This window comes from Dromiciops gliroides, chromosome 1 (assembly GCF_019393635.1).
Source record: "Dromiciops gliroides isolate mDroGli1 chromosome 1, mDroGli1.pri, whole genome shotgun sequence".
NCBI classification, from domain to species: Eukaryota; Metazoa; Chordata; class Mammalia; order Microbiotheria; family Microbiotheriidae; genus Dromiciops; species Dromiciops gliroides.
Window position 1 is genome coordinate 218555502 of NC_057861.1, and position 16070 is coordinate 218571571.

At 37.8% G+C, this 16070-nt stretch overlaps 1 protein-coding gene across 18 annotated transcripts in view; it reads right to left on the reverse strand.

The window, feature by feature from the left end:
* LDLRAD4 (low density lipoprotein receptor class A domain containing 4) overlaps positions 1-16070 on the reverse strand; it is a 638510-nt gene that overhangs the window by 36469 nt on the left and 585971 nt on the right. For all 18 annotated transcript variants that reach the window (XM_044002883.1, XM_044002857.1, XM_044002968.1 and 15 more), the window contains one exon: positions 3154-3308. In XM_044002883.1, coding sequence (XP_043858818.1) covers positions 3154-3308 — 155 coding nt within the window. The remainder of the gene's footprint in view (positions 1-3153; positions 3309-16070) is intronic.

Consider the following 16070-nt stretch of genomic DNA (forward strand, 5'->3'; position numbering starts at 1 on the left):
AAACTCTAACAAATTTTACAGAAGCCTCATATCACTCTTGTTCAGTGCATTTAACCTATAGATACTTAACAAATGTTTGTTGATGATTATGACAAAGACAAAGAGTTTTATGGTTTCATATAATAAAACAGTGCCCACCCCCCAAAAAATAATACTATCCTTCAATAATTAACATCCATTATTTCATTGGTATGAATACTATGTTCACTAGGCAGAAGAAATCTGTCCAGGCATAACCTAATAAATGGTTTTCAGTCAAGCAATATAAACATTTATTAAGTGCTTAATATGTACCAGGACTTGTTCTAAACACTAGGGATATAAAGAAAGGCAGCAGACAATCCCCACCCTCAAGCATCTTATAATCTAATAGGGAAAGGCAATACATATAAAAAAGCTGAAAAGGGTGGGGGGGAGTGGGCTTTGGGGGAAGGAAAGAAGGGCACCCAACCAGGGGTATGATGAAGTCCTGTGGTGGGAATTATGAGATGCTGCCTTGGATTCCCTCCTTAAATGAAATATCTGAGAGGAGCTCTACAATGTCCACACTCCACCTTCTCATTTCATTAAATGATTTTGCAACAGAAAAAAAAAGTCATCTGATTAAACTTAGCTAGGCTGGTCTTTGGATGATAATCTGTCTATCATTGGCTACTTCATCAAGGTCCTCTGGGTTGGTAAGATATTTTGTACTCCATTTGTATAGCCTTTGAGAACCCAGGGAGGTGCAAAGACATTGGAAAAAAACTTTGGTAGAGGGAAATTAATATCAGTCTGCATTTCTATGTTATTTTAGAGACCATAAAACACATTTAGGAACATAGGAGCATAGATTTAGAGCTGGAATCTTAGAAGTCTTTGAGTATAATTCCTTCATTTCACATATGAGGAAACTGAGGCACAGTGAGTGGTAAGTGACTTGTCCAAGGTCATATAGGTAGTAAATATCTGAGATGAAATTTGAAGGCAGGTTTTGCTGACAAAAAACGTCCAAGTAGGGGGTTACACACACAACATGACAATGAAAAACCATCATTTTGATAATGTTTTACCCAAGATGAGGACCAGAGAAGTCAGTTTTTCTGGGTGTCAGTTGTGCCAAAGAAGTAAGAGAAATGCAAGTGACACCATGGGACATCTCTCTAGGTAGGAGCATTTAAAAATCATTCATTTTCAGGAAGAACATCTCCAAGCTGTTCCTCTAAGACAGGTTGAGAAGCCTGGAGCAGAAATGAACTTTTAAGACCTTATTCCTAATACGACATGAAACAAGAGTTTTTATAAACATTCTTTTGGAAATATAGAATACAGATAGATGAACCTATTGATGATTCTCCCCTAATTTCCCCATGGCAAGTTGTGAGATGGAGGTAGGAGTCCAAACTCACAGGTGAAATAGAATGTAAACTCCTGGAGGTGAAAGGCTGCTTTACCTTAGAGCTGAAAGGGACTTTATTGATTGCAATGCTTAGCACTTTGCCTGATGAATGAATCCCCTCTAAGACATCCATTTGTTCTGCTTGAATAGTTATCTGACAGGGAAATTGGTACCTTACAAAAGCAGCCTCTCTCTATTTTGGATAAATCTAATTTTTACCAAGTTCTGCTTTATTGTTCCTCCCTAAAACTTGGATTCATTGGCTCTACTTGTATGCCTTCCAGCCACAAAGAATAAACCTATACTTACTCACTCTTATGATATAAGAAAACCCTTCAAATATTTGAATACAGCTATCATGTGTCCCCTATGTTTATCTTCTCTAGGCCTCAGTTATCTGTAAAATGGGGATAATAGTAGAGGGATGTTGTGAGGCTCAAATAGAGTAATATATGTAAAACACTTTGAAAACATTAGAAGATTATATAAATGACAGCAAACATCTGATGTGTCATTCTTACCACCAGGTCGCATCTTGCTAAGAATCCAATAGGAATTATATTTTTAAAGAATGTAATTATGTACTGAATGGTGGACCCTATTTCTTTGCATAATAAACATTGATGATGAAATCTAGACTCCTTAAGGACAATTCTTTTGTAATTTCTCATGATAATGAGCTGATTTGACACCATAAGCCCTTCCATTTCCAAAGACAAATCCATATGATTTGGGTATTTGATGCTTCTTTGTTGATGTACTGCTGACTAAAGTCCCTGTGGACACTGCCCATATGGTGCTCCTTTTGATTCTACTCTTGGACAGTAGTTGTATCAGAGGTTCAATCTACTGGTAAGCTGCTTTTGGTTACATTTGAAAAATCCAAAAATAGCAGTCTTCACTACCACTTGCCAAAGTGATGTCTGCTTATCTCGAAGATTGTCTGTAGGCTTTTAAAAAATCTGTTTATCATGTGCATTTTTTGTTATTATCATTTGATCCTTCATCATTCTAACAGCTTGATGTGAAAGGAAGGTGAATGCTACATGTGCTATAAGATAGAAGGCAAGTAGGGAAATCAAAAGAGCAACTTGTTGACATTGGCTATGGCCTATCTACTCTTTAACTTTTTATTAGGCTCTCCATGATATACCCTGCCTGAGGCAGGCACTGTGGGCATTTGTCTCCAATTCTAGCTTCATCCTTGAAATAAATGTCCTTATAGTATTGCTTTAATCACTAATTGCTTGAAACACTCATCTAAGCAATAACATTTTAGACATATCTATTGTGACAGAATTATAGAATTTCAGAGAGAGAAGGGAGCTTCTATCTCCAGTATCTCAACCAATTTCAACATCTTTCTATCAAATAAATCTTGTATAAATACAAGCCTATCTCTATTTTGGATAAGTATAATTTTTATCACGTTCTGCTTTGTTGTTCCTCCCTAAAACTTGGACTTTGTACCCCTTAGGGCCACAAAGAATAAAGCTATACTTATTCACTTATATGAAAATCCTTCAAATATTTCAAGACACTTATCATGTGTCTCCTATGTTTAGTTTTGTCTAGGCCCCAGGTTGTTTTGTCTGTAAAATGGGGATATCCTTTGGGAATATCACAGATCTGAATATAACAAAAATGACTATAGATAACCCAAGTGTAATAGACATATAATGCTGAAGTTGGGTGGCTCCCTTGGACTGATAAAACAGGCCCCCAACATATTGTCTGCATATGTGATTCAGATGTATGCAGAAGCCTGGACTTACCTGCTGCAAAGTGTCTTCTTGCCTCCTGTTTTGACTCTGCCGATTGATGAACGACCGTGTGGAGAGCTTGTAGTGATTCAACAAACAAATGATCACCACAACCATCACCGTGATCACAACAATGATGATAATGATCTGGACAAACTCCAGTTCAGCTGAGAAAGAGAAAAAATAAGAACAGTTTAACAAACATCTCCCTTTCCCCTCTCATGATGTCTTTTCTTTTCTTTCCTTTTCTTTTTTTTTGCTGGACAATGAGGGTTAAGTGACTTGCCCAGGGTCACACAGCTAGTAAGTGCCAAGTGTCTGAGGCTGGATTTGAATTCAGCTCCTCCTGAATCCAGGGCTGGTGCTTTATCCACTGTGCCACCTAGCTGCCCCCTCATGATGTCTTAAAAATGCTCACTGTGTTCAGGTGTTGGTGGAACCTTGGGTTACTTTGGGGCAGCTAGGTAGTACAGTGGTTAAAGCACCAGCCCTGGATTCAGAAGGACCTGAGTTCAAATCCAGCCTCAGACACTTGGCACTTAATAGCTGTGCGATCCTGCGGGAGTCACTTAACCCTCATTGCCCCAACAACAACAAAAAATGCTCACTGTCTTAGAATGCGCCCAGACATGGAATACAAGGCCACTGCTTCATACCAGATTCTAGCATCAGAATCCTGGCTCAGTTATTTACTAGCTATGTCACCAAAGGAAAATCATCTCAAATCTCAGTTTCTTCATCTACAAAATGGTGATAATGCTTGTGCTACCAACTTCATGGGGTTGTTATGATGGGAGCACTTTATAAATTTGCAAGTGTCATACAAAGATGAATTATTGTTAATATTATGTTAAGCTTCTAGAAGCAGAGAGGGACCTTAGAGCAGGGGTTCTTAATGCTTTTTGTGTCACAGACCCCTCCTCTGGCTGTCAGGTGTAGCTTATAGATTCCTGTTCAGAATAACTTTTTTAAAAACTTTTAAGTGAAGGAAATGCTAAATATCAGTGAGTTTACTAAAAATAAAGATGCATTTTTTGCTATGCAAATTCACAGACCCCCCCCCCCCACAAATAGATTTTAGGGAGTATCAAATCCATCCTTGAAAGACTCTAGACTCCAAACTAAAAACCCCTGCCCTAGAAGAAGCCTATTGTTAAGTAATCTCCGGTATTCCACTAAATGTCTTCATTATTAACAACCATACTAATAATTCTTATTATTCTAAAGTGGTGGGGGTGGGGTGGGGAGGGAAAGGAAGCCTCATAATAATTGATTCAGATTTACTTATAAGGTCTGAGGTCAGACATGATAATCAGCCCAATTTCCAGAATGAAGAGCCAAGGTCCAAGAAGATTAAATTGCCCAAACTCCATACATTGAAGCTGATCCTGATGTGATAGCACTTCCTGCTGTGTTCCCTGGACTCCATCTTCTTTTGTCATGTTAAATAAAACCACCAGTCTCTCTATGAATCTCAATGAATCTAGCAAAAAGCATTTATTAAGCACTTACTAAATTATTCAGAATCATAGAATCACAGAATTTGGGGAGTTGAAAAGGACTTCAGTGGCCACTTAGTCCAATCCATTCATGAAAGGAATTCCTACTCTAAAATACATGAGTGGTCCCTTCCTACTCTTCCTGTCTTATTATACTTTAGTCCCTACCATATGCTCTCTGATCCGGCTACACTGGTTTGCTTGCTATTTCTCACATGTGACCTTCCATTTCCCATTCCCCTGCCTTTGCACTGGCTTCCCCTCATGCCTAGAATGTTGTCCTCACTTCTGCCCCTTGGTTTCTCTGGCTTCTTTGAGACTTAGCTCAGATCCCAGTGATTAACAAATACTCGGTGACGGACTGTTCATTTGGCATCTGCCTGAAGACCTCCAAAGGAGGGGAAACCAACCTTCTTTCCAGGAACCCCCTCCCACTTTGAGACAAATCTAATTGTTAGAAAGTTTTTCCTGACCTCAAGCTTCAGTTGGACATTTTTCAACTTCTACCCATTGCTCCTTGGTTCTACTCTTTGGGAAACAAGTCTAATGCCTTTTCTACAATCACTCTTTAAATACTTGACTGATAGCGAACATGTCTCCCCTGAGTCTTCTCTTCTCCACGTTAAATATGCTGAGTTCCTTTAGCCCATTTTTATAAGACCAGGATTTAATGCCCTTCACCATGTTGTCTGCCCTTTCCTGAACATCTTCCAATAACATACTTATATAAATATTAATAATATTCAATATTCTTCTTAAGTTGCGATGCCAGAAATGAACACAACACTCCAGATGTGGTCTGATGAAAGACAGAGTACAGTGGAACTATTACCTCTGTATCTTTAAAGGCTATAGCTCTCTGAGTACATTCCAGCAACACATTAGCAACATTATACTACTAACTCTTATCGAGAACTCCCAAATCTTATTCAAAATAACTGCAGTCTATGTATGCCACCCTTATATTACATTTGTGAAGCTGATTTTTTTTGGTAACCAAATCTAAGACTCTAAAGGTATCCCTATTGAATTTCATCTTATTAGATTCAGCCCAAAGTCTGTCAAGATTCTACATGTGTTAACTATCCATGTAAGCTCTGAGTTATCTGTAAATTCGATGAGCATGCTATCTATCTGTGCCTTGAACTATGTCACTGATTAAAAAGTTAAGCAACACCAGGCCAAGCACAGATATCTAGGACACTCCAGTGTAGACTTTGTGCTTTGCTGACATTGAATCATTAGAAACTATTTTGTTTTGTTTTGTTTTGTTTTGCAGGGCAATGAGGGTTAAGTGATTTGCCCACACTCACACAGTAAGTGTCAAGTGTCTGAGGCTGGATTTTAGAAACTGCTTTTTGAGTCTGTCTCCCCTAGCCAGTTCTGAATTCATCTGACTGCATTATTGTGCAATCAATCAATCAATCAATCCATAGCTCTCCATATTTTCCATAAAAATAATATGTTATATTTCAAAAAAAATTTTTTTTTCTGGGCACAGCTAGGTGGCGCAGTGGATAAAGCACTGGCCCACCTCAGACACTTGACACTTACTAGTTGTGTGACCCTAATCAAATCACTTAACCCTCAATACCCTGCAAAAAAAAATCTAAAATATAGTTAGTAAATTATAGTTACTGCCATTTCTACATCTAGTTCAGTAATCTTGCAAAAAAAAAATAGGAAAGGACATTAGTCTGGCAGGACCTATCTTTGATGAAATAATGCTGGCTCTTTGAAATCACCATTTCTAATCTGATATGTTCAGCATCCATCTCTTCAATGATTCAATTAGGAATTTTCTCAGGAATCAAAGTCAAGCTTACTGGCCTATAGCTTATAGACTGACCTCTTCCTTTTTTCCCTAAATTTAGGCATCCGCCCTTCTCCAATCCTGTGGCACCTCTCTTGTTTTCCATGCTCATTCAAATACCACTGGCAAGTGCCTCACCAATTACATTTGCCAATTCTTTCACTATTTTATGATATAGTTCATTTAGGCTAGGTGATCTGAATTCATCAAGGAAGCTAGGTATTCTCTTACCACCTTTTTACTTATCTTGGGTATCTATTCCCTATTGGTCAGTTGTTTTAGTATCATCTCTGGTACAATAAATTATTCTCTTTGACTACGAACTATTCTGCTCAGGCAAAATATATTCAAGACTATGTCTGAAAAGGTTATTAAAAATCATCAGGGACATAAGCTCTGTGTCCCTCAAATGTTGTAAGTTCAGCATAGGGAAGATATTGAGTGACTTGAGAGTATAGTAAGAACTGAGGGGCAGTAGAAGAATACGAGTCAGTAAATTATTCTGTAGCCTGCTGTTGCTCTCCCTCAAACATGAGATCCACTTGATAATGCTATAACCCTTAGGGAGGGAGAAGTAAGCCAAGGATGGGAAAGTGTAGACAAAACTTCAAGGAGTCACCACACAGAAGCCTGTCAACTTTCCCATTCTTAACAGTGGCATTCTTCTGGTTTGATGCCTTTTAAATGATCACAATCTAATATAAAGGTTATTTACAATCTAATATAAAGGCTATTCGATGCCAAATAATAATTACCCAAATTATTATCTTGTATTAAGGTTTACAGATTGCTTTCCTTATAACAAGTCCGTCAGGGAAGCAGTACAAATGTTATCAATTTCATCATACAGATGAAGAAATTGAGGCTTAGCAGGATGAAAGGATTTGCCTGTGGTCACATAGTTCTAGGCATCTGAGCTAGAATAACTGTGAAGACTTGATAATGCTCATAAGACTGAAAGACCATTGAGATGCTGTCACCCATGAGACAAAGTAGAACTCGACAAAGGGGGAAATTCACAAACCCCAAAGTGAGAAAAAAAATATGTAAAGCACTTCATAACCTTTAAAGAACTATAGACATGTCAGTTGTTAAAATTATTGTCCATATAAAAGACCGAAGAGAAGGAAAGCAAGACTAAAAGAATTCTTGAATTCATTTTGCTTAGTTCAAAGTAGGAAACTATGGTGGTACCAGATCAACCTAAATATTCTGTCTTGCTTTACAAAAGGAAACATTTGAAAGATTATTTTTATTTTGCAGGAGAAAAGCAGTCAGAGCTTTTAAAAATGCACTGGGATATTATAAATCTTTTCTTTTCTCAAGAAAAATTAATTGCTCTATGGACACTGAAATGGACAAAAGCCATGATTAAAATAATGGCAGCCTGGGTAAAATCTTCATGTGATTAATTCTCTTCTACCTGGAGAATGTCTTTCTAGGTCACCTTTTCCATCTCTGTGCATAGAAAACAATGTAGCTAACATTTCATTACTATATATAGTAAAAGAAATAAAACGTATGTTCTTATGACTTCAGAAGAGCTACCTTTTTTATTCCTCCCTCTTTTCTCCCTCCCTCCCTCCTTTCCTTCCTTCCTTCTTCTTCCTTTCTTGCTTCCTCTCTCCTTACCTCTTTGCCTCCCTCCCTCCCTTGGTATAGGAAACTCCAAGAAGAGGACAGTTCCTCTACCAGTGTAGGTCAGCACCTTCTCTGCAACTTAAAAGCCTTAAAGACTTGCCTAGAGTACTGAGAAGTCAAGTAACATAGTCAGGGTCATATAGTCAGTGGGTTAGAAGTGGAACTTGAACTCAGGTGTTCATGGCACTAAGACCAGCTCTCTATCCACTATGCCACATTGCCACTCCCACCATTGACTATAATAAAATAACTCATTTATGTAATATTTCAGGGTTTTCAAAACACTTCCTCCAAACAACAATATGGCTTAGACAGTGCAAGTATTATTGTTCCCATTTTCCAGATTGGGTAACTGAAAGTTTTTGAAAAGTTAAGTGGCCTGCTAAAATAACATTTAATTCTCTACTGTCTTGTTCTCTAATTGTTTCACATGTCTTCCTCTTCTCCCTAATTGGACTCAAAGTTTCTCAAGGGCAGAAACTACATTTGACACATATAGGTCCCTATTGCCCCACTCCCTCCTAGCACAGTGCTGAACATACAATGGGCCTTCAATACATACTTTCTAATTGATTGATTCACCACAGGGTTATTCCATGCAAGAATTTTTTGTTTTTTCATATTTTACCACAGAGGAAGAGGGAAAGTGGAGGTGGAAATGGTAAATTTTAGCACCAACAGGTGCTACCAGTTGAGGAGCAGTTATAAATTAATAAAAAAAATCACCTATGGAATTAAAAGGCTCATCAGTGGGAAAACAAAAGTCAATTTGTACACATTTGATTGATCTACCTTTCCAGATTACTTATCTGTTGTGTAAAGCAAAACATACTTGTGAGAAAGAACATCTGTAGGAAGTGTAAGAGACATGATCAGTTCCCTCTTGAGCAGGTACAATTTCATCTATGACAGGTATAGCTCAAAGATACTTGATAGGGATAGTTGCCCGAAGTGTGAGTGTGTACTGCAGTCCAGTGCTTGCATAACAAGATAGGCTGGAGACAGCAATGGTAACTCAGGCTTCACAATGGTTTTGAACATGTCTCCTCTAGGCCTTTGGAGCTAACCTCATGTGACTACAGGTCATCACTGAGAATGACTGTAAATGAAACAGATGGTCTTAGGGGGAATGTCAAGCAGATTTAAAAGAAATCACCTTTGTTTCTACAATTCCAAATAAAGCTAAGATGCAAGAAAGGAATCTGTTGTTTTTTCCCCAGACATAATTCAAGCTGCTCAACTACCTTTAAGTAATGAAGGCCCAAATGGTTTTATGCTCATTCTCAATGCCTGAGGCCAGTGTCCTATCATAGTAGAGACATAATCAAACTTTCACATGATAGCAAGGAATAGAGAAGGAACAGGGATAAATATGAACATCATTTTATTATTGTTTCAGATTTTATGAAATGATTGTGAATTTGAAAATCAACAGGCTTTCTGGATTTTATGACTTATAAATTTTACACAAATATGTATTTATCCATATAATCTGGACATATAAATTATCCCTTTTGAATGTTGTTGTTGTTTGTCCTGTGTTCTTGAAGAGGACCATGACATCAGGAGATGATGCCATGACTTGCAGTGAATTGGATTTAAGTGAGGCAGGGCTGTGCAAAGTCACTAGCCTCAAATCTCTCCTCTGGGTCCAGATACAAGATATAAATAAGGATTACTGGAGATGGCCCTGGATGTTTGAGGCAATAGGGGTTAAATGACTTGCCCAGAGTCATGCAGCTAGTAAGTTTCTGAAGTAAGATTTTAACTCAAGTCTTACTATTGCTTCTCCCCACACCAAATCCTGATTACATATACATTCTGTAAATGTCTTCTCCTACAGAACATAAGCTCCTTGAGGAGTTGTTGTTCTTCAGTCATTTCAGTTCTGTCTGACTCTTCATGACCATTTGAAATTTTCTTGGCAAGGAGACTGGAGTGGCCTGACATTTCCTTCTCCATTTCATTTTACAGATGAGTAAACTGAGGCAAACAGCAACTTGCCCAGGGTCACATAGCTAGTAAGTGTCTGACAACAGATTTGAACTCCAGAAAGTGAGTCTTCCTGATTTATGACCCAGAATTTTAACCACTTCACCACCTAACTGCCCCGACCCTCTTGAGGGTTGAGACTGTTCAGTTTTTGGCTTTGTATCCCCAATGCCTAGCACAATACTTGTCACATGGTAGGCAGTTAATCAAAAAGCATATATTAAGCATCTACTAATAAGAAAGCAGAGGAAGACAGGAATTAGTTACTTGAAAATTCTTCCCTTCCCCCTCTCACAAACTCTTTGTATTTCCCAACACACACACACACACACACACACACACACACTCACATATACACTCACACTTACTCTCTCAATGACCCTCAAACTGTACATTGCAGTTTTGTTTTGAAAAAGTTTTATTGGTGCCTTTTGTTTTATATCTTTCCAATTAATGTTTTAATAAAGGCAAACTGTAAAGTAAAACCACATAATCCTTGCTTCTGACAGGGAAATGGGAAACCCATAGTCTCCCAATTCTTCCAGGAAAGTAGGAATACAGCATGTACTATTGTGACATTTCCTTTCCTTCTTTTTCCTCCTCAAGCCAATTTTGGATCATTTAAACCAGACTTAATATGAATAAAGATATCAAGAGAGAGAATAAAAGGGGGTCTCACATCCTCAGGATGGTCTTGCTTGAACTCTTTTTTTCTTTCAAATGACTTGAAACAGATTATGCCCTTCTCCAAATTTCTCACTTGTATCATTAATTTCATCTCTGTTTATTAAAAAGGAAAAGGGGCAGGTGACAGAGTGGATAGAGTACTGGCTCTAGAGTCAGGAGGACTGGAGTGCAAATCTGGCCTCAGACACTTGACACTACTAGCTGTATGACCCTGGGCAAGTCACTTAATGGTGATTGCCTCAAACATCCAAGGCCATCTCTAGTCATCCTGATGTATATCTTGCCACTGGACCCAGAGGAGAGATTTGAGGCTAGTGATTTTGCACAGCCCTGCCTCACTTAAATCCAATTTACTGCAAGTCATGACCTCACCTTCCGATATCATGGTCCTCGTCAAGAACAAAGGACAAACAACAACATTCAACAAGGATAATTTATATGTCCAGATTATCTTGATGAATACATATTTGTATTCAGAAAAGATGTAGGAAGTGGTTCCTGACCTGCATTTTAAAGGAAACTAAGAATTCTAAGAGGGGATGAGAGGATTGTACATGTTCCAGTTGTGAAAGTTAAGGCATGGAGTCAGCAGATAGAGAATTTTTGATGAATTAGCAAGGTCAGTTTGTCTAGACTGAAGAGTACACAATGGAGAGCAATGTATAATTAGGTTGGAAAGCCAGTTTGGAGCCGAATTGTAAAGGACTATAAATGCCTGAACATAGACATTTATATTTGATTCTAAAGGCAATAGGCAGTCACTGCAGTTACTGAGAAGGGAAGTGACACTGTCATAACTATGCTTTGGGAGTAGCACTTTGGCAGTTGTGTGAAGGATGGATTGGAGAACAGGAGGAAACACAAAGTGTAGCAAACAATTAGGAGGCAACTACTTTTGTCTATGAGGATACCATATAACAATCTATGAAAACTCAGTTCCATTTCTAAAAACATGTTTCTCATAAAATTCTGCAAACATATTCTTCAGTAAGTCTAGCCCTGAAATTGAGAAAAACAATTTCAATCTTGAGATTATTAAATTTCACTCCCAACTCCCAAATTACTTTCTATTTACTTATCTGAATATATGCTATTTCAATCCAGGAGAATTCCTTGACTACTCCTTGAGGGCAGGAACCATATTTATTTTGTATGCTCTAGTGTCTAGCACACATTAGGCACTTAAGAAATGATTGTCAAATCGATTAAAATTCAGTAAACCACAAGATTTTTCAAGGACCTTTGAGGAATCTGGCTAGAAAATACATATAAGCGAGTGAGATGAGCAGAAACAGAAGAACATTGTACACAGTATCATCAACATTATGAGTTGATGGACTGTGATAGACTAGATTCTTCTCACCAATACAACAGTATAAGAAAGTTCCAAAGGACTCATGATGGAAAAGGCGCTCCAAATCTAGAAAAAAAAAGAACCATGGAATATGGATGCTGATTGAACCATACTACTTCTTTTGTTTTTGATGCTGTTGTTTTTCTTTTTTGAGGTTTTTCCTTTTTGTTCGGATTCTTCTCTTATAACATGACTAATGCAGAAATATGTTATAAACAAACCTATATTAGATTACCTGCTGTCTAGGGGAGGGGGCAAGGAGGGAGAAAAATTTGAAATTGGAAATCTTACAAAAACAAATGTTGAAAACTATCTCTACATGAAACTGGAAAATAATAAAATACTTTTTTTAAAAAAGAAAATACATACAACCCATTCAATGATACTCACTTATTGTTGACATAACAATTTTGGCCTGAAATAATTTCTTGTCAAATTCAAAAACCTCCTCCTTCTCCCTTCCCCAACACATGCATATGCTTACTCTCTCCACAACTTTATTTCTCTCTCTTCATTGTTCAGAAAGCTGTAGGTTTTCTCTGCTCTTGGAAAGCACAAGGATACCTATTCCAGAATCCCAGAAGGAATTTAGGTTTGATATGCCCTGAAGAGGTATATTCATCCTAAACCTGGAGACTTTAATACACTTTGCTTCCAAAGCACTAGGGTGACAAAAAAAAATGTACAAGACAGAACACAGTCTTTGTATAAAGAGTTGACAATCTAAGTAAGACAAATACCAGCTGAGACCATGGCTGAACACATGTACTGTGAGTCTTATTAATAGCACCTCCTCCATTCAGTCCTCCCTAGTTCCAGTCTTTGAAACACTCAAGTAAGAATTAAGAGCCTTCAAAAAAAAAATAAATGTGTTTTCATGAAGGATCTGAAAGAGCAGTAGTTGTTGAAGGCAAGATTCAATGAATGGAACAATTCAACAATGCACAGAGACCAGAGTAGGCAGAAAGGGAGGGAGCTGGATTTGGAAGAAAAATGAAAAAGAGAATGAATGCAGAATAACTGGGGGGTGGGGGGGGAGACAAGCCAAGAATAGTAGGGACAGTGAAAAAAAGAAATGTTTCATTATTGACTCATTTTCAAAATCCCATGTGTCTGATATTAATTCTGAATACAGCCTACTTGTCAGTTTTCTTCAGGTAGCAATTCTATTAGCTAATGACGTCAACAAGGAAATGTCTAGAGGCAGGCCACCCAGAAAAGAGTCTAAGGCTAAAGTGAGCGTTTCACACTCCCCCTCAATTTAAAGGGTTGTGGTTCATGATTCTATCATAAATGACTCATTGGTATAAAAGTGTTAGGAAGTTAAAAATATACCTGGGCTCAAATTTAGAGTAAGGTAGCACAACGAACTAATTTATTACAGCAAAACAGTGATGCTGGTGACATCTTTGCATTTAGACGTGGGCAGTCCTCCAAAGAGAATTATGGGGATAGAAGAGGAGCTGAGACATTAGTTAGTCTGTCCTTTAGCTTATAGCCAGGACTGCATTAAAAAGTCCCAGAGGAATGGGTTTAGGAGAATTAGAACTTTGTTTTCCCTAAGGAGTCATCTTAATGTGAAGTAACTCTCCCTTTCAGTAAGTTTTTCCTTATATTTGTCTTACATCCAACATTCATTCCAAAAAAAATTTTGTGTGAATTTGTTTTGCTAGATTATGTGTGTTTGTGCAACGGGTTTGTTTTCCTTTTAAATTGGGGTTATGTGGGGGAGAGAAAATAAATGCTTTTAAATGAAATAAAAAGTAAAATGGGGGGGGGGGATACTTACTGTGAACTGAGCACTAGGGGAGATGGAAAGTTGAAATAATACCTGTACCTGACTTCATGAAGCTAAAAGGGGACGAGTCATGGAGATTATTGCTCTCCGAGTTCCAAGGGGGAAGGTGATCAACACATTTCCTCTTGTTCCTTCTCTGAAGCATGGACAATAACTGTCTCTCTTCATAGACCTGAGGACCATGAATCAATCTACCCACAGCTTTCCCTCCTTCATTTTCAGTGATTTCAGTTCTTTTAATTTCTCTGTATAAGGCCACATAAAGTGTTCTTTCCCCAACCTTCTAATTATTTTTAAATCCACAAATATTACATGTCTTTATAGACCCTGCAAGACAGGGAGGCCATGGCTGATTTCCAACACAGTTGTCAGTTTGGGGAAGACCTGGTATCAAGATATTATCCCTGAAAAATAGCCCTGACATTCAAGAGAGCTGATGATCTCTGAGCACCACTGAAACACCTTGCCCTTAGTCTCTCATGTATAATGATCAGCACCCCATTTTCCCCATCGCTTTTCATAGAAGGCTAAAAATTACACTTTTACTATTGTACATGTTTCTTCTCCTCTGTGAAGCCTTATCAAACTAATAAGAGAACACTTAAGAATCCCCCCTTCAAAATCACTCCCTTAAATTTAGTGCAGTTAAATGCAATTCAATTTAATGAGCAAATGACTGAACACCTATGAGCAAGATATTGTTTTAGGTGATGGAGATTCAGAGACAAAAAGGAAATAGTTCGTGCTCTCTAGGAAGGCATGGATGGAGTGAGAAAGTAACAAGGACACAGATACAACATAAGAAAAATTGGAGAGGGAGAGGGAGAGAGCAACAATCAGGGAAGGCATCTCAGAGAAGGTGATGTCTAAATTGGGCCTTGAAGGAAGATGAGGATTCTAAGAAGTGGATATAAAGAAAGAGCGCATCCCAGACATGGACAGCTTATAAAGGAGATGGAATTTCAGGATACAGGGGGTCTCACTATAGTCATAGGAGTAGGAGTGAGAGTGATGAGGAGCTAATTTTATGCTTCCCTTATGGTTACTTCCCATATGTTACTTAAATATAGTATCTATTCTCTCCTAATTGTAAGCAGTGTAAAGGGCTCCTGAGGACTAAGACCAGTGATTTCTCTTGAATTATGCTATTGATGTAGGGGAGGAGAAAGGATATGTTTCAATCTCTGCATAGTGCATTAAAGCAAGTTTGTAAACTTTTAGTAAGTTAAAAAAACATACAACATTAAGGAGGACTTTTAATGAGAATGAGAGAAATGCATAAAAAAGTATATGGTAGGGGAAAATCAGTTTGTTATATAAATTGTTCATGATGTAAAGGTCAAAGAACAAGACTTTTCAGGGTTAGGGGTATAAAGCATATCTTAGGAATATTTAAACATAGTTTTAGCAGATAATATCTCCCTTTTTATCTGTTAACTCCTAGAAGGCAGGACTATATTCTGTTAACCTGTTTTGTATAATGCCTAACATAGCATTATTATTAGATAAGCACTTAAGAAACTATAGTAGAGGAAAATGAGAATTTGGCTGCAAAAATCTTGCCAATATGTCCACATCTTTCAAGTATGGAGCCCCAAATTTAACACAATATATTAAGGAAGGGGTTTATCCAGTACTGGTGTTATAAGTAATATATTACTTTTTTTAATCTAGGATGTATAATGAGCATCTCAAATTCAACATCCCAAAAACAGAATTCATCCTTCCCTCAAATCTATCTTTCTTCCAAATTTCCCTGTTTTGGTTGAGGGTACCACCCAGTTTCTCAACTTTGGCATTATTCTTGATTCCTCATGCTCCCTTTATCCTGCACATACAGTATCTCTCTCCCAAACATAGCTTGTACCTGTTCCCCTTTTTTCTACTCATAAGGACCCAAGCTTTTATAATAGCCTCCAACAAGGCTGTTCCCACTTTAATCCATTTTATACAAACTGCCAAGGTAATCTTCCTAAAGTGTTGATCTGACCACATCAGTCCCCTACTCAATAAACGCCAATGGCTCCCTGTTGCTTTTAGAACATATAAACTCTTCAGTTTTACTTTTCAAGTCCTTCACAACCTAGACCCAACCTCCCTTTCCAATCCTATTATATATTACTCCCATTACTGCACTCTAGAGTC